The sequence below is a fragment of the Athene noctua genome, chromosome 1 (genome assembly GCF_965140245.1).
Source record: "Athene noctua chromosome 1, bAthNoc1.hap1.1, whole genome shotgun sequence".
Taxonomy (NCBI): Eukaryota; Metazoa; Chordata; class Aves; order Strigiformes; family Strigidae; genus Athene; species Athene noctua.
Window position 1 is genome coordinate 138,318,967 of NC_134037.1, and position 22,890 is coordinate 138,341,856.

Sequence of the window (22,890 nt, forward strand, 5' to 3'; positions counted from 1 at the left end):
CTTGCTGATAAATTGGTACACAAGAGATTGTTCTGAGGGGAACTGATCACTGCTGGAAGGAAATCCATCGGTTTCTCGAGTGGATTTCCTCTAAGAGGGATCAGTTGGCTTTCTTGGTGGCATAGGTAGTATCCTTGTACTGTACACTGCAACAGGGTGTGTTTGGACTGAAATTCCCTAGGTGCTTTGCATGCTACTATAGCAATGCAAGAATTATATGATGTGGCCAGAGTCTCTCTGCAATTATTTTCTACTTGAGCTCTGTTATTGAAGGCTTCGAAGTGGGAGAAAACAAATATCGTGGCCTAAGCCTTCCCTTCTGTAACAAAAAGAAGTAGGTAGTCTAGTTTTGCATTTCTGATGATGGGTGGGTATTTTTATTTTATTTTAAATCCTCCTCTCTGCAATTGCTGACAGCCATGAGAACAGCTGCAGTAATAGTTTTCATTCTGTACCACTGGTCTCATTGACTGTGGACACTATTAACTAAACAGAGGCATTTTAAAACCTGGATATAATATGATTAATCCAAATGCTGAGAACCTGCTGGTGCTACTTGCTTGTCTGTTTGGTTTAAGCTGACATTTTCTGTTCTACTGCAGGGCCACCTGAGCAGAATTTTTAGCACCTTCTTTCACTTATGATATGCATCCTATATGTACTTGGGACTTCCCTTGGAGACTCCTACTAAGAAGTCTTCCCTCTGAGTTCCCAGATCAAGGGACTAGAAAAAGGTTGGGGTGTAAGATGAGTGAGCAGCAGTTCTTCATGTTCTCATTGCAGCTCTCCGGTTCCCCTACGTGAGCTGGCATGGCCTGAGTTTTGCAGACGGTGCCTTATCATTAGAGTGCTCTACAGGAGTTGAAACAGCATTAAATCTGGGAGAGAGAATAGCTGAGGCACTGGTCTGGGATTCAAAAGATCTGAGCTAAGAGCTAGACATTGAACCTGCAATCCTTGTGAAATGTGTTTTTCTTTGTGCCCCTGGGAAATTACTGTCTCCCTCTCTTGGTTTCCCACTCCAAAAAATGGGGTCCATTCTATTCCTATTTTCTGTTCTTTGTGTCTCTTCATACTGGTTTTCAAGGCCAGGAACTGTGTCTTAGTATATACAGGAGCACTGACTAGCACAGCTAGTCCTGAACATAGCAGGCAGTTGTAACACAAAGGAGGAGTGATCCCTTCCATCAGGACAGGGCTGTTCACAACTGTGTGGGAAGAGATGGCAGCGCTGCTGCCTCCCAAGAGAAGCTTGTTGGATTGGAGAGGCTTGAGGGCACAAAGTGGAAGGGAAAGCTCTCTCCCATGCTCAGCCCCGAATGAGACGACTTGTGAATTTTGTCTTTCAGCTCGTCTGCATCTTCTGTTGAGGTGGATGGTCCAAAGTGGGTTCAGCCAGGGAAGACTTGGTAGAATTCTGAAGCTGATTTTTCTGCTTTGCAGAGTGTAAACCTCAGATATCTGGACTGCTTTTGCAAATGTAAAATTCCATCTCAAAAATTTCAGAGGAAAAGATTGCAGGGGAAAACTCAGCCAAGATATCTGCAGACTAAAAATAATGTCTTGCAACTTCATAGTGACTTTCACTGGAGGCTCTCCAGATACTTTGCTAACATGAATTAATGAAATCCCCAAATATCCCTTGCAGCCTAGTATTTTTTTATACTTGTTTTACAGGTGAATTAATAAATGGATGAAATCCTGCATGCCTTGAAGGCACTGGAAAAACATCAGTAGGACCAATATTATATCAGTAGGACCTTTAAAGCTTGAAGTAAAGCAACTAATAATCAAATTTACAGCTATATTGTGTTTTCTGATGTCTTGCAGGGTTAGTTGCTTTTCAGTTCTTAAATGCTTCCTTTTTCCAACTTGTCAAGCAATGTAAATATCCCTTATTGCACCCAGATAATAGAGCAGAATAGATAGATATTTTATCTTTATTCCTATTTTGTGACTAACTTACGTTTGGTGTGTCAGGTATCCTCAAGACTTCACTATCCAACTTAATTTACGCTTAACTTAGAAGCATGGCTACCTGCTCTTACCTGAATTCAGCCCATAGGCAATGGCAGACAGGCACACAAATACAACAGTAAATAAGTTTCTGAGCAGGGCAGTTATAAGAATTGCTTAAGCATCAACCAGAAGCACCAAGACCAGTAAAAATGCTATCTAAGGCTGGCAAATGTGCCACGTTTGCTGCCCACAGCAGAGAGTCTGCGGAGAGTTGGTGCAGCACCTTTGGGCTGCCAGAGAGGAGGAGTGGTAGGGAACGTGTGGGAGTGAAGCGGAGAGAATGAAAGTGCCTCAGGGGATGGAGGCTGAGAAGGAGCCAGTGTAACAACTTGTACAGACTTGTGAGCTTCCAAAAAAAAAAAAAAATGCCAACACTGGAGTATGAAAGATAATTTTAGGTCTGTTAACAAAACTTCCAGGAGATACAGGGCTTCAGACTGGTAGTTCAGAGGTAGGCTGACTTTAAAATAAACAGAAAAGCAGAACGATTATTTATTTATTTATTTCCTCAAACCCAGAGTAGGCTTTTGTAAGAAACTAAACTATGGTTTGGTTACTTGCTGCTACAGTTGCAAAATGATTGGATTTTGGAAGGAGGTGAGTCTCAGATGCTCTTTTTATAGCCTTGCAATTGAAAATTTTGACTGCTGTTGCCTGGATCAGATCATTTAATTTGCTGAACAAACCTTTACAGTCGTGCTGTTTCAAGTACATAACTATATGTACATAGACTTGGCTCAGTAAAAGATACGAGAAACTTGTCAGGACAGCCAGTAAGTGATTGGAGGCATAAATATATATAAATAGAAGTCAAGAGAAGACAACCTGAATGTCTAGATCCAGTGCACAGTGCTCAGGAGGTAGAAGTTTAGGCTAAATATGATAAGGACTTTCAGTGCAACCTTGCCAGATTCCTGAGAATCTGTATCAGTTTGGTTTGTGATAAAGATTAAAAGATCGGGGGTGTTTAGTGTGGAGGGAGTTAGTTTGGAGGGGATTGTTTCAGTTTGATTTTTTTTTTTTTTTTTTTTTTTTTGGTGATATGGGGAAAGTACAAAAGTCTTTCTGATAACACTGACTCCCTTGGAAGTGTGCGTAAGGCCGTTGATACTGACTCCATATTTGTACATTGTACATTGCTGCAGCTCCTGTGGAACACAAAGAAAGAGAAAACACGTCACTCTGTCAACAAGAGATTTCTGTTCTGGATTGGTTTGTGAAATGTAAGCTGATGGAAACCTATTGCATTCTTTTTAACATTGACCTGGTTTTGTATTTAGAAACTCTCTGAAGTACTTTTCAACAGGCAAGCCCCAGGTTTCAGGGCAAAATGTGCTCTTACCCAGTTAAAGATTTTACAGTGGCAACAGCACCATCTTATGTAGATTCTTCTCTGTGTAATATAGACAGAAGGTTTAGGCATTCAGGGATGATTAAATGGACCTCAGATTGATGCAGGAGTAGAAAATTGTTGTGTTCTGTAGCAGCTGATGTTGAGTGTAAGGTGGCTCATTGCATGGAACTGGGGAACATAAACCAGGTCAGAACTAATTTAACTGAGGGGGAAGCACACACATCAGAATTGCTTGGCTAGAGTTTGGAAGGAGTATGGGCTGCAAAGAAAACATGTGAAGCAAGCTGAGGCAAGCTAGCCCTTGAGGTAATATTGTGCACAAGATCATCTGTGACCACAGATTTCAGACAGTTAAGCCTTTGTCTTTGGATGCAAACTTCTGTGAAGGATATATCAGATGGATTACTGAGGTTGTTCCCACAGTAACAAGAATGTTAAGGTGTTTCTTAGCTTGAATAATCATTACCAAAGATGCTTGTCTAGTATTGTATTCTGCGTGACAGAGGCTGTGCTGCTTTTATCATTTTATCTCTTGCTGATGGTTTGTGTAGGAATGAGTATTTTGTGCAGCTCCCTGCTGCAACCAGCAGTGTGTGGTATGACTGGTGCTAAAATCCCCTGGGAATAAAAAGCAACTGAAGAGCTGTGGTGATGAGAAGAGAAGAGAGAAGCACTTATCCTACCTACCTTACATAGCTGTTGTACTGTGGAAGAGGGTTTGTTTTTTCCTGAAAGGTCTTATCACCACCCTTTGCTCACTACAGAGGAAGCTCCGGTGCCTCGCTTGGATGAGGCAGTTAGGTTTCTGATGGCTAAAGTTCAGACAGACAAATTCCACGGTGAGTGGTGGAATTTACATTATTTTGTTTGTTCACAGTTAATGTGTGTTCTGTTCTCTTGACAAGGGTGTAGCTGGTCCTTAAAAGGAGGAAGACTCTTGTTTGCCTGAGGCTGGCTACTGCCTTCTGTATCTGTAGGCACCTTCGAGGGGGAAGAGAGACCAGCAGTGGAGCATGGAGAACTGCAGAAGAAAAAAGCTTCATGAGTGTGGGGTGTGGAGACCAAGTCAGCATAAAGCCTTCAGAGTGATGAATGAGGAATGCCAAGAAGAGCAAGGAGCAGATTCGTAGTCAGAGCTTTGGTAGAGAAGGAAAAGAAGGTGTTTTACTGGGGGCTTAGAGGGGACTGTGCAGTTTGTTGAAGTCCTCTGAATGCTGCTGGCCTGTAAGCAAACCTAAAAACCTGCCCTGGGGGCACACTGTGGGTAGGAGAGGGTGTAATCACAAATTATTCTTTTTATTCTACTTCACTCAAGAGGACCAGCAATGAATTTTCAAGGTTCCCTTGTTCTAGTTCGTGTTCAAGCAGAATGAAGTTTTAGGCTGTAAAAGTTCCTTTGTGTGTTTTTGATCTGTCCAGAGTTTGTGCTGTTTCCCACTGAGGAGCGAGGAAATGGCAGCTGCACAGTGCCAGTGGTCACCTCTTTGGCTTTTTCTTGAATGCTATTTAAACAACCACAAAGCATGCAGAAATGTTGAAGAGCAGAGGCCTTTTGGCCTTTCTAGATACCCAATTAAGGATTCAGGGCAGATGCTTTTAAAAACCTGGCCATATTTTCTTGAAATCTGCAGTTTTGTCTGGAATACATGTTACCATTCTATATAACTTCCCATGCAGCCCATGAAAACACAGCCATTTGAAGGATTCCTTCAAAGCAGTTAATGAGCTTTGCTTATGAGTATATTAATGGTCTTTCAGTCTGATTTTGACATATTACTAGCATTGGTGACATTTTTGTTTCCCTTTACTTGTACAGAAATAGATTTTAGAATGTGCCAAGTACTTCATATAGGCAGTGTTGCACTGGTTGCAGTTATATGATAGAGAGAAACATTAAATATATGCATCTGTATCTTGTGTAGGACAAGAATCTTCAAAGAGCTAGCTGTAGATCAAAGCCCAGCCTGTAAGGTGTAATCAAATAGCCTGCTGAATAAGACCAAAGAAGATGAAGCCTTTTGGTACAGCAGCCCTGATTTGTTTTGCTGCAGACAGTGTATTTTTTATGTGAGGTGCGAGTTCATGGCATCCCTGTTTACACATGCACATGAATCCAGTGCACACGTGTTACTCTCCTCTCATGCATGTGGTAGAGCTGGAGCTGCTCTTAACTCCTCCATCATCCCACTCTGGACTCCTTTCCAAAAGTTTTTGAAAACTGGTACACAAAACACATACTCTGGAAACTAGACTCAGTAGAAAGCTTATGAAAAGGAGGTTTAAAAGGGGCTGGAGGGGTGTGGGGGAACCAACCCAAACCTCACTATTATATTTGTATGTCCCTGTTGTTGCATATGAGGCCCTATAAATAAAATGCCTGGCAAGCTCCCTGTCATGGAGCAGAGGATTATATTATTATGTGCTATGAGGAGTTCTGTAAGGAACTCTTCCTTCTTCCCTGAAACATTCCCAAGATTTCTAGCCATACATACACAAGGACACCTATATATGATTCATACAGCTCTTTGTATCTCCATCATGTAGAGACCTGGTTCCCTGAGGGTACCTCAGTGGTGTAGTAAGAAAGCTACAGAATAGTAAAACTTGGGAATTGACAATTATTGTCCCCTTGGCTATGTAACTATAAGCAGAGACTGCTTTACCTCTCATCCTGTTCATTAACTGATGGCACGAAAGGCTTGTTTAGATTATTATTATTCAGGTGCTAACAATATAAAGTGCTGGAGGATCGACCTTTGTGCGCTTCTGATCTAGTGCAGTCCCAGGCAGCACAGTCCCTTTTTGTGCAAGGTGGTTGATGAGTTTCAGGAGGGCAGGAGAGTGTGTAGCAGCCTGTGTTGAAAAATTGGGGGAAGAACAGGAGATTGTGTACTGCAACAGTAGGAGCTTTTGCTCCTACTGTTAGTGAGAGAGAGGGAGTCTGAGAGAAGAAACATGAGGTCTTCTGTTATGAAGTTGTGAAGTAGAAATGAGAGCTCAGGACAGATGATAAGTCAGGAGGCCATAGCTGCTTTTAAAGAAGGAAAAAAACCCAGAAAATTATCTTTGGTGACGAAGATGGGTCAAGGGAAATTCTAATATGCCCAAACTTTCCTTAAAATAATTTAAAGCCTAGTGCTACTGCTAGCTTCCTAACAGCTAGTTGTTACGGAATCAACAGTTGTTTCAAGGAAGGCTCAATTAAAGTGTCACATAGCTATAGTTAACTGGCATGTGACTTTTGTTTCTCTAGCAGACTTTCCTATCGCAAGCTTTTAATGAGGACCATGTAGAGAAGGGGTTTTTTTTCTCCTTGGGGCTTTTTTTTTTTTAAGTGAAACTCCTGAACTTTCGTCTGAAGCAAAATTTGTTTGATGTTAAGTCTATCTTATTCAAATATCCTTGACATTCCTATCCAAAGATCCTGTATAACCTGTGACATACACACAAGTAACAATGGGGAACTCCAATGTCTGTAGCATGTTTTGACTTAGACACAGTTCAAGCATTAAAGCAGTTTAATTGTCTTCCAGGTGGGTAACAGATCACCATAACTGTGAATTGTTACTACAGGAAAATATCTAGGACTTGCTGGGCTAAGAGAAGATCTCGCCCTTAAAGTCCAGTTGTCTTAGTTATGAGACATGACAAGTGGGTGAAGCTGAAAAGCAGCTAAAGGATGTTGTCAAATAATGCTCTTGTGACGCCTTTTGGGACTAACTTAAAATACTCACTGCTATCGCAGAAGAGAGTGTGCATCATGTGAGTCATTCTCATCTGTACCTGTGCAAAGTTTTCCAGGTCATCCAAGAGCCACTACTGAAGTCACCTTGAACCCATTTGACACTGAAAGTTAAGAAATGCTTGGACAGTCCAGTGCGGTGACTCGACTGTGGGGGCAGTAACCTCCAGCTGTGACACCGAAACAAACACCTGGGAGTGGCACAGTGAAACTGAGCTGGCCACTTCCAAAGTGATTACACCCTATGTACCCAGTGCCTTTTCAGAAAGGGGCTGATGTAGGCTCTGTTGGCAAGGAAGGATGCTTTATTTTTTTGATGTTCAGTAGTTGTAGCATGAGTGTGTAGTCTGCCTGTCCCCTCACAGGCAGCAGTGCTCAGCAGGCATTCGTGGAAGAATGTCCAAAGGGTTTTAAGGAGGGAAAACTGGGTTAATGCCATCACCATGGAATTTTAAAAGGAGGCACACTGTGCATGAGGTAAACTTGGAGATGAGCTCCAAGGTGTTGGGAAGAGACGACAAGGTGTAGCACAGTTGGCATAGGAAAGGGGTTAAAAGACAGCGCTGCAAGGCGATAGTGCAAAGTAGTACAGCAGGACTGTGTTATGCCTTGGAAGAAAGAGCATGGTGGAGAGGAGAGCCAATGAAGGCTGTCCTCTGCAGTATAAGATGGGAGATACACCACAGTAAAGAGGTAGGGGAGGAATGTTATTTCAGGACCTGAGTGGTATCTACTAGTAAGAGAAACACTCTGAGAGGCCAAGGATGTGTTTGACACTATAGATGAAGAAGAGTATTGAAACGTCAACTTAAAAGAACACAGAAAGATGTAGAGAGAGTCTTGGCTGATCCTCAGAGGGGATCAGATGTTGGCACTAGTCATAGTGTCAGAGAAGCACTGTAGAGGAGACCAAGAGGCTGTTCAGTAGCTGGGCTTCACAAATGTCAGTTCTGAGGTGAACAGTTCAGTGTTAGAGGAGGCAGTCTGCAAGGTGCTGCGCTTGTCTCCTCACTAAGGACAGCACATTCTGTGCTTGGTTGCTGCAAAAGTGTTAACATGAGCTAGTTGTATTAATATAAGTGCCAGGAAAGTGTGTCTGTAATACCAAGGGTCCTGCATTTCACCTGAGGTGGCTCGATTGGCCCAATTTCAAGCAGTTAGTTTTCACAGTCCTGGTTGTGTATTTTCAGCAGTTGTGTCTGTGTGTAGTGCAAGCTGGCATTCCCCTCTTAGTTTCTTTTATAGTGTACCACACGTGTATTAATAGCACAATAATGTTTTTACCTTATAAGATGCTATCGTGTCCACAATGTAAAGCAACAGTGTGGTTCACAAAGGTCTTTTGGTTTTCTTGTGTTCAATAGGAAATAGCCCGTCATCTCCGACCTGGAACTCTGCGTGCTGTATTTGGAAAGAACAAGATTCAGAATGCTGTCCACTGTACAGACCTCCCTGAAGATGGACTTTTGGAGGTAAGACCTGCTAGACAAACATGAAAAGCTCTACTTGACACTGTTTTAAGCTGTTGAAGTGTTTTGTAGCTCTGCTGGAGACAAGCGATCAGCTAGAAACAAAAGCAAAGAGTTTATTAAGGGCATTTAACACAGCTAATTCTGATACTGTAACACATTCATCCATGCAGTTTTCTTGAGTGAAGATAATACAATGAAGTATTTAATGAAATGGAAGTCAAGAGTCTTCCCTTTGGCTGAATGTGTCCTTAGGATTGGATATCAGCACCTAACGGTGCTTCAGCGGGGGCACCTTCTTAGCCCTTTCTTGGATGACCACCGTGACTCCTGATCTGGATTGTCTCTACGGTGTGCTTGTGTAGGGCTTGGAATATTACAGACGCTAGGGATTCAAATCCTCCAGATGGGGTCCAGGTTTATTAGGAGACAGTCATAATTATGCACATCAGTTGGTATTTCCTGTGTTTTAAATTAATTTACAAATAATTATATTATTTTGGCTTTGTATGCTTACATTAAAGTCCAGTAAAATGGGAAAATGTTAAATTAAGGGAGTTTATAAAGACAGAAGTACTCTCTGTGAAAACAGAACAAGCTCACTCACTTAATTCCGTGCCTCAGAACTAAGGTCTGTACAAGGGGGTTGAAGCAGTGTGTAAGCAAGCCTGTCTTGGATGGATCTCTGCATCAATGCAGATGTTTTTCCAGCACATGCATCGCTTCTGTTTTACTGTCTACATGTATTTATGTGTGTTTTGCTGTCAGACTATAGCAGAATGATGGAGCAGCAGGAGTTCTCCTAGCTTGGATAATTTTACATAGCCAAAATGGTGTTTTTATTGAGGGAAGAGGAAGAGCTAACTGAGTCACCATCTCCCTTTGTGAAATAAAATCAGATCTGTGGGTTAAAATGCTGTTTGCCAGGAAATCGCATCTAGTTTAAGGAATTCACTAGTGAAATTCAACCCTGAGAATGACAGCCAGTATCAACCAATTTGCAGCTTTTTCAACCATTTCCAAGCTGTCATTAAAAGTTGTCAACTTTTAGTTTCTGCCCAAAGGGACTGGATTTAAACAAGCAAACAGGTATTTGTCACCACATGCCTAAAATCCCTCAGTCATGGCTTTTCAATGGCAGCAGCAAAACAGGCATAGCCTGCAAGGGGAAAATGGAAGTCTCACCAACACTCACAGAGTGTTTTAGTACTTCAGCAGAATTCTCTCATGTCCACAGTCTGTATCCTTTATGCTGGTGCAAAGCAGGTATAACCCCATTTTGCTATCTGTTTAACTTGAGTTTACAGGTAACTGAGGTAGGTGGGACAGAGCAGTTGAATTGCTTCTCCAGAACAAAAATTGAGACTGGAATTCTTTCTCAAGGTCTCCACTGCGTGTGTTCGTCCTTTGAATCCCACAGTTGAAGCAGAAACTAAGTTCTTGATCAAATATTACTCTGACTACACACTTTGCAGTTCCCATTGCAGACTGGTCATTTTAGCTGTCAATTTTTGATTGTATTTTTTTGAGAGAGGAGTCTAAAATCTTTTTTTTTACCGTAGGCATAATTGTACACAGAATGTGGCTCTTATCTGTCTCTAGTTTCGTCTATAACAGTCCAGGTTAAGCCAGCAGTTGTAAAGGACATCTGTCAGTGTTCTATAATGAGTAAATAAAGCAGTGAATGTTTCATTCTGATTGTTTGGCAAATAAGCATTGTAATGTAAACTATAGAAACCTTTTTACTGCTAATGCTTTCGTTCCTGGAGTATCTTTAGATATGTGTTCTGTCAGAAATGTAGTTCCCTGAAAGCTTAGGTAAACAAAGTGAAAAATAACTTCTGGATTTGCTGAAGCACAAGGACTTGTCAGAACTGATGAAAAAGAAATAATACAGTATACACAGAGATCATCCTTGGGAAGGACTTTTTTCTCAATGAGCTTCTCTGTGAGAGGAGCTCAAATCCAGTCACAGAGGTCTCATTTACTGACCTTTCTCCCCCCTCAGCCCCAATAACTGTAATGGCACTGGACGTGCTGGGCTAGAGCAGAGTGACTGTGTCACATATAAGACAACCATAGAAGGAAACTGAGTCAGACGTAAGATTTTAAAGTAGTATGCTGTTCAGTAAATGGCATGTTTCTCTAATGGGTAACTGAATATCTTAATATACTGAGTTTAACAGAGCAATTATCCTCAGCCTCGGAGGAGGTGAATTCACTTGTCATTGAGGAGAATGACCTTTGCTGTGTGGCACAGTGGAACTTGCTTTGCAATATGGAGTTAGAGTGTGTTTGTTATGTCCATGTTCTAGCAGGTGATGTTGCTGAGGTGATAGTAATGCTGCTCTTGCTATAAAAACTTTACAGTATCATTGTAGGACAGTGATTAGTAGAGAAGGAGTCTGAAGCAAATTTCAAAGAGAAATGTGACCTCCTAGATTTATACTACAAAGATGAAGGATCCTTTTTAAAATGCCAAAGAAAATTAATTCATCCCTAGCAGCCTCTCCTTTCTTCAGGTGGCATTGTTTTTTGTAAAGTGTTAACTCTCCTGCAGTTACTACTCAGTAGAGCTCCAGAAACCAGCCTATATGCAAGTTATTTCACTCCTGTTTTGCTAATGAACAGTAAGGTTGGCAGTCTGAATTCAGGCACAAGAGCTAGGAACTCCAGAATTTCACTTCAAACTCTGATGCTGATTTGATCTGATCTTGCCTAAGCCACTTCTCAAATTTTGGCCTGAAAGTGTTTGGTTCCAAAATTCTGTATGAAGATGTTCTGATTTATATTTCTCTTCTCCAAAATAAAATACTAAATGCAACAAATTTTTGAAAGCAAACTGCAGAATCATTATTACAAATAATGATGCAAAATTTCTAACACTTTTTTTCCCCCTAAATTCCCACTATATATATAGGTGGGGTTTTTTTGCGGGGGTGGGTTGATTGGGTTTGGTGTTTTGTGGAGGGTTTTTGGTTTTGCTTGTATGTTTGTTTTGATTGTTTCTTGGTGGTGGTGGTTTGATTTGGGTCTTTTCTGGAATAGGAAATAGATTAATTACTCTTCTGAAACACAGTAGACTTCCCTGGAGAGAGGATGCTGTGATGTAAGCTTTCTGAAACTCTTGGTGAACCAGAGAGGTGGCCCTCAGGGTACTGTTAGAGCCCAAAATCAGGCAGAGCCGGTCTGATACACCGTGAATAAAGATGTTTACTGCCTTTGATTCTGAGCTTCTGTATAACCATGGTCATGCTTGATGGCTGAATCATCCTTTTCCAGAGGTTCCCACTTGTAGTACAGCCTCTCCTTACAGGTCTAGGGGCTGCAGAGTGGAAGTCCCAGTGTCTCTGAGCTTGAATTGAGCCCAGTGGGTTTGTACAAAGAAAGCCTTAGCTGTGTGTGTTGGCTGACCTGTGGAGCACTTAGGCTGTTAATGCTAAAGCAGCTTCTTAAAGGTCCCTGCCACAGTCCTGACTGTTGTGGTGACATGTTCTGTGTGCACATCTGCAGGGTCAGCAGCTCCCAAAGAGTCTTGGAGGCAAGATAAGATGGTCCAAGGGACTGCTGCTGTTGCCACTTTGTGGATAGGAAGCTGAATAGGTTGGTCTGTATGTTAATTGGTTTTGTGACTTTTGGACTTCCAGAACCAAGCAGAGATGGAAAGGGGAGCTGATTGACCTACTATCCTATCATGGGCCTTAAATGCACACTACTTATGGAAGCACAATAAAGACATGTTCCTGTGTAGAAGGGAACACACCGGCACTTTCCTGAGGACTCAGATACCCTTAGTGCCAGGTACTGCTTATTTTAAGATTTCTCCACCCTTCTATGCAGTTTTCATCACCCACAGTTTAAGGTCTAACTGGAATTTGAAAAGTGTTTGCAATGGCAGCTGTTGTCTGTGCACAAATGGAGCCGCCTTAGAGGAGATGAGGTAGGTAATTGAGGGCTTAGATCAAATGCTTGCTGAAGTTAATAGCCAAACTCTAGATGACTTTGGTTGTTCATACTTAGTTGACAATCACTAGGAAGGGCAAGGTAGTGACCTTTCTCCCAAAAATCATGACCAAGGAGTACTCAGAGAAAGGAGATAGAACAACGCCATCTCAGGAACAGAAAGGACTAATTAAGTAAGTAAGGGTCAGCTTGTGCACCTAGTTTTAGACCACTATATTTAATTAATGTACTATGGCAGGTTTTCAGTGGTTTTTTGTTAGACGTCTTTTCCACAGACCTGGAAAAAGGAAAGTTCACTTTTAATCTTAAAAACCCCTCAAACAAACAAACTAACAAACCCCAAAAGCAAATATCAGTGCTTGCTCCCTCCAGTTTGACCCTTAACTCCTGTCTTTGTTCTACAAACTACTTCACGTTTTAGGCAGTGACTAAAGCATACTAGAATTAATGAATAACTCACTGGCTCGAGAGAGGAGGGGAGAGCAATTGAGCCTAAAACGCAGCTGGTCACAATGGAAAAATCTGTGTATTTTCAGTTATAAAGCTGTAACTGCTTCTTTTATCTCTAGTTTAGTGATACAGGAGGAGAGCGAATATGAGTGATCTCTTTGACTTGCTGGGCCAGACACTTATTTAGTCACTTCATAGACTTGTGTGTCCTTGTATTGGTACAAAATGTATTTTCACATCTGACAGTGGAAAGACACAAATAGCTCAGAACAGTCCATTTTCTCAGCCTTGTCATCAGTTTCCCATTTGAATGGGCAGAGGAAAGAAAGGAGGAAGTAGAGCAGGGAGTCTGATAGCGATGGGGTATTTATGAGATGATGGTGTTTCCTGAGTGAAGGCTAAACCAGCAGTTTCTTAATTTTTCTGATCAGCTGATGTTGCGTAGGGCTTTCATTCAGAGCAGGGGTTTGCATTTATTTCCCACATCCAAAGCAGGTACTGTTCTACTTCTCATCAGGTTTTTTTTCTATTTTAGTTAAAGCAGGTGCTATTTGGAGCAAGTAAACAATTACAGTGCTCACCTGCATTCTCATTGCTTCTGAGTCAGGTAGAGCGAGGACTGAAACATGCATATTTTATACACCAAGTGCGTGCTCTGTTTAACAGACTAGTGACGGTCTTTCATGTGCACGTGGTGAAAGATGATTCTGTTTGTTAACTCACTGTCTCTGACCTGAGGAACATTTCTGATAAATATCTTGTTGAAATAGAAGCTTGCAAACCATTGATCTGATGAATCATCATTCTCTAGACAAAACAAGTTTCCTTGAAATTAGTCATTCCTGGACTAGTTTAAATCATGGTATTACTGATACAAGATATTGTAGCTACCAGACTTCACGGTTTATGTGCCTCCTTGAAGAAGTGAAGGCAAATTAAAAATCAGTCAGTGAAGGCCTTATTCACATCACTGGAAGTCCAGTGAGTAAAACTTTCCACAGGAGGTGGTGCTGTACACACACCTGAGTTCCTTGGATCTCAAGTGGCTAAGTACCTTTCAGATTATGCAGGAATCCACATAATCTGCAACCGTTAAAAACCTGGTAGCCTAGACCTGCAGTTACAACAGAACCAGTATTTCTATGTTTTGGCATGCTCTGACTATAAATTATTGCTCATACTGTGCAGTTCAAGGTTTGGTTTTGTTGGGGTTTTTTTGTGAGCAGTTCCATAAAGGCATTTGTACTGCAGGAAGATACTGCGGAGATGATAGACTGCACACACCCGAATGGTCTCTGTGCTGAGGTGCAGCCTGCTGTGACTGAGCCATCCATGCTGGCTTTGTGTTCCTGGTGTTTGGGCCATCAGGCAGTCTCATGGGGTTTCTTTGCATAATTAAAAAAATGCTTAATAGTCATACATGTATATGTGTGTGTGTACTTATACATAGAGGGAGAGGATGCTGCCCCTTGCTAAGATATACGGGGATAAAATGGATTTGCTGTGGGATGGGTAAAATTGGAATTCTGTGTGAAAATAACCTTTTCCCTGTTGCCAGGGAAGATGCTGTTATTAGGTGACTAATTCTTCTAGTGGACAATAACATGGCAATTGCTGCAGGAGCGTGCTTACATGTGCCTTTGTGTCTGGTCTGTGTGAAACTGCTGAGGGGAGTGGGCTCTTAAGCCAGTTTTCATGGGAGTGGAGGATGTGCCAACTGCCTTCTCAGTCTCATGGGTGCTCTTTCCATGACTCCTCGGGGAGCTGCGTGCGTGCCTCCGCATGGCTGCTGGGTGCCGTCAGGCTCCACCTTGGGCATTGGGACTGTGGAGGGAAATGTGTCAGTTTTCAGTGTCACGGGCAGCTTTCCAGCCAGGCAAGGACCTCCTCAAGTATCGTTTGCTGGCCTTCTCCCTTGCCTCAGAGCTATTTGTGGCATCCACAGACATGAAAATAAACCTTGAAGGCGGATGATTTTGCTGTTATCAAAGAGCAGCAGGTTTTGGTTGTCTTCTGCGAGAGCTGTCACAACGGCTGGGTTTTTTCCCTATCGCTTCTTTGAATTTCTGCTGTGCCGGCCGCGGTGCTCGAGAGCGAGGCTGGGGACTGGCAGCCTGTGCAACATACTGCTGGAAGCTCTCCTTTCCCTTGCTCAGCCTCGCACCAGTGAGACTGGCTTACTGTTTCAAAGGCATTTAAGCAAACGAGTAATATCATCCTGCTGTACAGATCAGCTGTGGCAGCCTGACGGATGGAGACTCGCACAGGTTCTGGCGCTGGAAGTTCAGCTGGTTGGATCCAGCCCTGGGGAGATGGGAGGGGATGTTGTACGATAAGCAGTAACAGGACAGGCCAGTTCAGCAGATATGTTTTGTCCAGATAAGTGCTGTGAGCGATGAAAACCCACATCGTTTTCTTCAGACTTGGTATTAACTAAATGCTCTGACGAGTGTTAAGAGCTCTGCTGTTCCCCAGCTTTTGGTGCAGCATGTCTTCCACCTGTTAGAAGCCAGCTGTCCTTAAGTCTGGTATCCCAAATAGTGCCAGGAGAAGCACGCCTTATGCCTCCTTTGCCTTTCTCCGGGGAGGCTAGGGAGAGGGTGGTGGTTTAGCAAGCTGTTCAGAGTGGACAGGGGAGCACTCGCCTTGGGGGGGGGGGGTGGGGGGTGGGAAGGGCATGACAAATGCTTCCCATAACCATTTCCATAAGAATAGAGTCTTGTTGCAGCTCTGCTGGCTGCCAGCTCCTGTTTTCCTCTGTGCTGCTTCCTTGCCTGCCCACTGCCATTGTCTCGACACGTGGGTGTGCTGCAAGGTGCTTGCTATCATCCACCCTGGAAATGCCTTCGTACCAGCGGTGAGCTGTTCCATGGGGCGAGGTTATAGTGCAACAGTTCAGGATGGGAGGCATCAGAGGGATGCAGCTCTGTTAAACTAATCTTTTTGGTGCATCAAGGTATAGTCCAAGCAATTTAATAAAGCATGTCAATGAGTAACTCTCAGAAGCGTCAATGTGCTTAGTGTGGAATTTGTGTATGTCACACTCAGAACAAAGGTCTCCTGCATTGCTTGTTACCTATTAACTTGTCTGGTATTATGCAAGCTGCCTCCACCAGCTGAGAACTAACTCTCCCCATTCACAGGGCAGCACAGCTTGTAAAACATTACACAGCAGAAGTGCATAGCATGGCAATGAACCTTTCACTGAGGGCATTTCTGCTGTACAGCATTTCCCTCAGGAGCCTTTAAAATATTAATAAAGAAGCCATTGTTTTTCTCAGTCATACGGCAATTTTGCAATGAAGTCTTTTATTAGGGGCCCATACTGAGCTGCATAATCCAGGGTAAGATGCTTTTAATCATCTCCAGTGAAAAGAAATAAAAAATTGGAGGGTTTGGGTGAGGTGGGGTTTTGGCGGTTTTTTTTTCAAGTTTTCATCAAAGCAGTAGCTATTTTTGTCTGTCAGTTGGAAATTTCAGTCTCTCCTGGTACAAAACGATCTGTCAAATAATAGTTATTACGATTCAAGCACTTCTCCATTTTAACTTTCTGAGCCTTTTTATCTAACAGCTGTGGGAACAGGTTGGAAAGAATCTGGAGTGTAGGAAAACTTCATCTTATTTGGTGGTGGTTTTGCATATCTGAGGATGTTAGGCAGCACTGGAATTCTGTCCCTCAACGTCTCCTGATGCTGTATATAAATTTGCATAGAGAAGTAAGCAATCTCTTTGCTTCAGCCTGCCTGAAGAGAAATTAAAATTAAAAATAGGAATGACAGAGGGATGGATTCTGAACTCATGTTGGTGATTTATCTTTTTCAGAAAAATTACATTATGGTATTATTAGGTCACTTGCAGCCTAATTTTGAACATAGGTTGTATAATTATTATACTTGTGGGCCAGACAGGCAAACTAAACTAGAAACCTGTTTAAACAGAGTTGTGAAATAGTTCAGCTCTTGTGCTTCCACTTCTGGGTAAGATCCGAGGTCCAAATGCCCCTTGTTCTGCCAAGTCTGTGGTTTATAAGTGCCAGAGAGAAGTTAACGAGTGTGAATCAAGCAGCTCCTAAAGCTCTTTACGTTTCACCTGAGCCTGAAGGTAACCTACGTGATAAACAAGGCTTGGCTTTTGGCACGTGTTCGTGTTGCGTTGAGCAAGGTGATTTTTGTGGAGGGGAGGTCAAGGCAGGGAGAAGGCATGACGCGTCTCGAGAACTCATCTGAGGCCCCGTTTGTGTCTTTGAGGCTGCTGCCTTCTTTCTTTCACTCGGCATGTTCTCATTTTGAACCAAAAAAGCCCAGAGCCTCTTTCCATTACCCCTCTTTCTCCAGCTGAAGCGTAGTGACAATGTAGCTGCAATGCAGCTGCACCTTGAGCAGACCACAGCAAAGAAGAGAAAAAATCCCAGGGGAATAGCTTCTACAGCAAAAGCAGTAGTGGGACACTGTAGTCACACAGTCGTGTGGAAGCTTAGAATCTCCCTTTGTTTCCTGAGCGAGTGGTCCTTCACCTTTTTTGGGGGGTAAAAGAAGTACTGTTGTCCTGTAGCACACACTGCTCTTGTGATGCAAATATATTTTAATGTGGATTCTTATTATTGACCTCAGACAGTTGCACCTCCCACTTCTCTCTCAGAGGTCACACAAGCAAATGATTAGCTACATCAGTACTTTCTGCTTAGAGTTCACCCCTTCCCTCATCAGTACAACCTCCTTGACTGACTACTGTAAGCTAGTGGTAATTAAGAGGAGAATATGAGTCAGCTATCTGCATACGTGTGTTGAAATGCATGTGGGACATGAGAGGAAAAAACCAAAGCCAAACATGTTAATATGGCTATAATACTGTGAACAAGATTTCCTGTCTGCCACAGATGCTAACACCATGAGATATCTTGAGTTAAGAGTTTATCAAGCTCTAGAAAGCACTTCTCCTTTCAGAAGTAATAATAACTAGTTATTCAAAGCGTAGTATTGGTTTGGTGTTGTGATAATACTGAGGGCTTAGACACTGGCTGTGATGATCTTGTGCTAGCAGCTGTGCAAACACAGAACAAGATGGCAGCGGTCACCTGAAAGGGTGTTGGCTGTAGTCTAGGGCTCCTCAAAGTCACCAAGCATCTTCTGGTTTCAGGAAGAGCTGGATCTTCCTCTCTGACCCCAAGTGTATTGGCACATGGGCAGGAGTGCAGTGTCTACAGGTATATCTGAGATACACTGAGCAATGCAGGCAAGTCTCTGAGCGAGAGGCAATTCTCTTCAGTGGCCAGAGTTGCTTAGTGACAAGTTTCCTTCTGCGTTGGTGTCAGTGGTAGACACTGCTGTTCTGCTGGGGAGAGTGTGCTGAGACTATCCAGCCACAAACCAGGAACTGCAGGCTTTCTCTGGTAGCAGCTTTACTCAGTGCAGCTATTAAAGAGGAACTTGGTCACAGCAGGTGTCAGGAGTGTAGTCCTGCCATGGCAGTACGTGGTATGGCACACAGCAGGAGTGTTGAAATCAGAGGGCTGCTGAGACTTGAAACGAGCTCTTGGCCTCTTAATACTGACCCATTCCACAGGGGAATGGAGCTTTCTAAATTCAGTGATGTTGCTCAGAAGGTACTTTGAGCACTACGCTGGGGGAATTTGTGCCATTGATTTGGTGGGATGTTTCCTATCAGCACAGGGAGCCACAGTCTACACAGGGGCTTGTGATGGTGCATGCAGGGCCACTACTTGTGGACTGGGTGGTACTATTGTTTGGTTGTTTTTTTCCGGGATATTGTGTTACTGTCTTGTCTGTCATAACTTTTACCTTGCTGGCAGGTGTAGCCTGTTGAGTCCCTTGGCCAAGTACTACCCTGCAGAACATCTTGATTGCTCAGGAAGAACTTTAAATGCTGGCTGCCTTCTGCTTCCTTTATTTGCTTATTGCTTCCATCTTCACTTGAATCCGTGATGTGGGTGGAAACACGTTCTTGTTCTCTCTCTGCAACCACTTCTTCCTCTGATGGCCATAATCTGGTAGCTCATGAGGACCACAACAGTCAGTGCTCTCTAAGTAGTGTCTGAGTAGGCATTGGCAAGGAGCCCCCACAGTGCCTGTATGAACTCACCCAAACCAGGCTTTACTGTGATATTTCAGGTGCTAGCGGCAGGGCCCTTTTCAGTGCTTTTATCCAGCATTCAGGACGTGTTTGCAGCTTGCATGAGTATCTGTGGTGGTGCACCTAGCATCTTGTCTGTACCTAACCTGACTGGCTCAAGGGCATCATTCAAGAGCTCCGCAGGAGCTCCTGATTTCGAGGCAGGCAAGTGTCCCTCAAGATAAGTGTGAAGTGCAGAGGCAGTGATCCTGGTGACTCAGTAAGCTGCTTGGGAAAGCAGTACTTGCTGTCATGTTGTAGTTTTTCTTGTGTGATGGGAACACCAGGACCTTTCACTGAATTTCATTCCAGTGGCTCTACCAGGCCGGTGATCTCTTCTGTTGGTGACCAAAGGTGTTGCTAAAGGAGGAGCAGAACTCCTGGTGGGAGAGTCCTGGGCTAATATGTTCAGCCCCAGCTACCGAGCAGCTGGATTATGTTGTGGAGTGGGGAGATTCAGTGAACCTGGACCTTCTTATTAAATCTACGAGTATCTATACTTTAGAAATCAGTGGTCTGAGTCAGCACAGTAGTTATACATGATGTAAAATCAACACTTTGTTATTTTAAATAAGTTTTTGGGTTCAGTTATTTTTCTTGTAATGTTGCAGAGTAAATATATAACATAAAACTAGCTTTTTGGTGGTTTGATTATGGTGTAACGAACCATTGTCTTGTCCTCTCATTTACATCCTGTCTGGAATTCAGTTTTCTCTCATCTTTTATTTTATGGTATAATTTCCAACTTTACTTTCAGAGTTGATCATAACCATACACAGTGCAATTTGAGGTGACTGACATAGCATAAAAGCAGAAGGCACTCTGTGTTATCCTGTAGTGTTTCTTTAACAAAACCTTCCATTGCAAAGTTTTATTTTTTGGTGCACAGGGAGGTTGTGTTCCAGTTGTACTTAAGAAATTAACTTGGACAGTTGAAGTGCATGTGTATAAATTGCTCTACTTTGGGCAGCCTGACTGGCTTTATTTCTTACAGTGTATGATGCTTGAGAGAGAGGCAGGAGTGACTTTTTTTTTCCCCAACAAACTTCCTGGAACTAAACCATCTTCAGGTTTGCGTGGGAAAATAATTCTTTATTTTCAGAACAAATAACACAGTGAGTAAGTAGACCCTCTTCTTTGACAACCATGTTTATTTCTGGATGGCTTGTGGCTGGAAAGATGGTATGAATCTGTGTGTTTTGGTGTGTCAATCTAATGATTTAGTCGTGCGAATCAGCTGAGTGAACCGTAGTTGAAATGCATTTTATGGGTTAGCAAGTGCACTTGCTAACAGAGTTGGCAGGTTTATGCTGATACAGACCAAGATTAATGGGCAAAGAGATATTGGGGGGGGAGGGGTTCCTGCTAGTGACCTCAAACTGAGGTAACCTGTAAAAAAATTATAAGACCTAAGTGTTTAGGGAGAGTGTACTGATGCTGAAACTTTAGGTCAGCAAAGACTCTCTGGATCATGTGCCTGGATACCTACACTGAACCCAGGAAATAGAGTTTTCTGGTGGGTTTGGGGAGAGGGTACTGGTGGGTGTCTGTCCAGCCCCAGTGAGGCACTGAGATGACTGACAGGCTCTAAATGAGAGCAGAAATGAAAAAGCCTTCCATTTCCTGGCTGCCAGTTTGGGTTCAGCAGAGATGAGGAAGGCCTGGAATTGCTGTCATCTTTCTGGTGATGGATGAGAAGTGAATCTATGAATCTATGATCTCTGTGTAATTCTTACTAGCATGTCTCCCTGTCAGCCCCCTCGCTTCTGCCAGGAGCAATACTGACAGGGTCTCTTACCAAAACTGTCGGCCCAAAGGAAGGAGGGAAATGGGCTGTGAATGCTGAGGGACCCTTTCAGTGCTGGGGTTTTCTTTATCATGGGGCATCTCTCCTCAGCACTGCTCTTTGCTTTGTTTTCTGGGCAGAAAGAGAATTAAATTGTAGGTGTCTGTAATTCTTGCACTTGAAACCTTCAGGACACTTTGTGCCTGCAGTGGGTCCTCTGTTATTACCAAGATCTTTGCTGTCCCTTAGAAGACTGCCTGCCTCACTTGATTTGCTTCCCTTTTTTTTTCTCCTTTTTAATTTTGCTGGCCTCTCCATGCTCTTAGGGCGCACACTGTTCGGATGATAATAATTTGTGCTCAGCCAGGGCATTAGACTGGATTTTGTTATTACCTGCTGTATTAACTCCTGAATCTTTGTGGTAATGTGTGGAAGTGCCCAGAGGGAGCAGCCAGCTTCATTAACACGAGTTTTGCAGAGAGCATGGGTGACTGAAGCAAAACTTCATGGAGCTGAAGCAGCTCTGAGCTTCTTCCTCGGTGAAGCAATTTGTAGGGTCGGAGCCAGGAGGTCACAGTTACTTACCTTTTATGATTTCCTGAGCGTTACTGTTATTTGTCCCTGAACAGAAGCTAGAGCAGGCATAGCCCTGGGTTCCTGGGATCTGTAAGGAGGGTACTGGTGTTAAATTGAATCCTGTTTCATCCCTGGGAAGGAGTGACCACACCTGAATGTGAGCATCATTTGAAGGATGTTTGCGTGGCACCTGTGAAATGCGTTTGATTGGTTTCGGAGCAGTTCCTGGTTTGGGTTTGTTCCCTGCCACCTTTGGGTCCTGTAAAGAGGCCAGAGGTGTGCTTGGCTCAGAGAAGCTGACCTTGCCCTCGGTCATATGTGAGGCTTGTTGAGATGCTTTGTACAGGCACAGCTCCCTTTCCTGTGGTGCATGCTGTACGTGGACCCTGGGAAGGAGAATAACTGTATTTGCTAAAATAGAGAGTGCTTGGAATACCTAACCCCCATCTGGATGCTCAGTGCAAGCACCTCCAAGTCCTGGGTCCCCTTGGAGAAGGACCTGGTGCTTTTAGAACAGGGATCTTTGGGGCCTCGTAAGACAGGGGCACCCCAAATCTCTCAGTAGTGGTCTTGGTTGTTCTGCAAAACACTGTGTGTGCTGTTGTATGAGCCCTTTATTTCTGGCGTTTCTAGTCCAGCACTGCTGTGCTGGCAAAGGTGAGGTTCTTGCAGAGGAGGATCCTTTCTGTGTACCACAGATATGCCAGCTCTTAACTGGTTTTACTGGGAGCTGGGTGGCAGCTGACACACATAAAGATAATTGTATATAAAGAGAACATACTGGCACGTAGTTTTGCACGTGCTTGTCCTGATGTCCAAACCCTGCCAGTACAGTCTGTGTGGATCTTCAACAATCCAGTAAAAGCTGATTGAGGAGGAAGAGATTTTCTGTAAGTTGCAAGCAAGCTGAGGTGGTTCAGCCTGGCCTGGGAAAATTGGTTCCACAAAATCAAGGGATTTTAAGGACTAAAATAGCACAATGCCTTTTGTTGCTAATAGCAAGCGAGAGGAGCTGGGCAGGACAGCATTCACCTGTCTGTGGGACAGGGGTGGATCGTTCCTAACCCTGGGGAGGCCACATCACGCTGGGAGATGAGGTGGCTTGATTAAACCTTCCCTCTCCCAGGGAAGTGGGGCCTGCGGTGGCCGTGGTCCTACAGGCACCCCAGGCTGAGGCTGGACACGGAGTTATTCCCCACCAAGGAGCAGCACTTGCCCACCACCTTTGCTCTTGGCACAGCTTCCCGCAGAGGCAAGGGTCAGGCTGGGCCCATGCTGGCCAAGCTGGTAACAGAAGCCCTGACGTGCCAAGGCTCAGAGCTGTGGAACTGCCGGCTGCTGCCTCTTTGTGCAGCCACAGCCTTAAAGTCTTGTCCTTAAACGTGTGTGTCTTTCTCCCTGC

The 22,890-nt window shown here is 43.5% G+C and overlaps 1 protein-coding gene across 2 annotated transcripts in view; it reads left to right on the plus strand.

The window, feature by feature from the left end:
* The window catches only part of NME7 (NME/NM23 family member 7), a 94,761-nt gene that overhangs the window by 69,903 nt on the left and 1,968 nt on the right, over positions 1-22,890 (plus strand). For both annotated transcript variants that reach the window (XM_074897759.1, XM_074897768.1), the window contains one exon: positions 8,480-8,587. In XM_074897759.1, the coding sequence (XP_074753860.1) occupies positions 8,480-8,587 (108 nt within the window). The remainder of the gene's footprint in view (positions 1-8,479; positions 8,588-22,890) is intronic.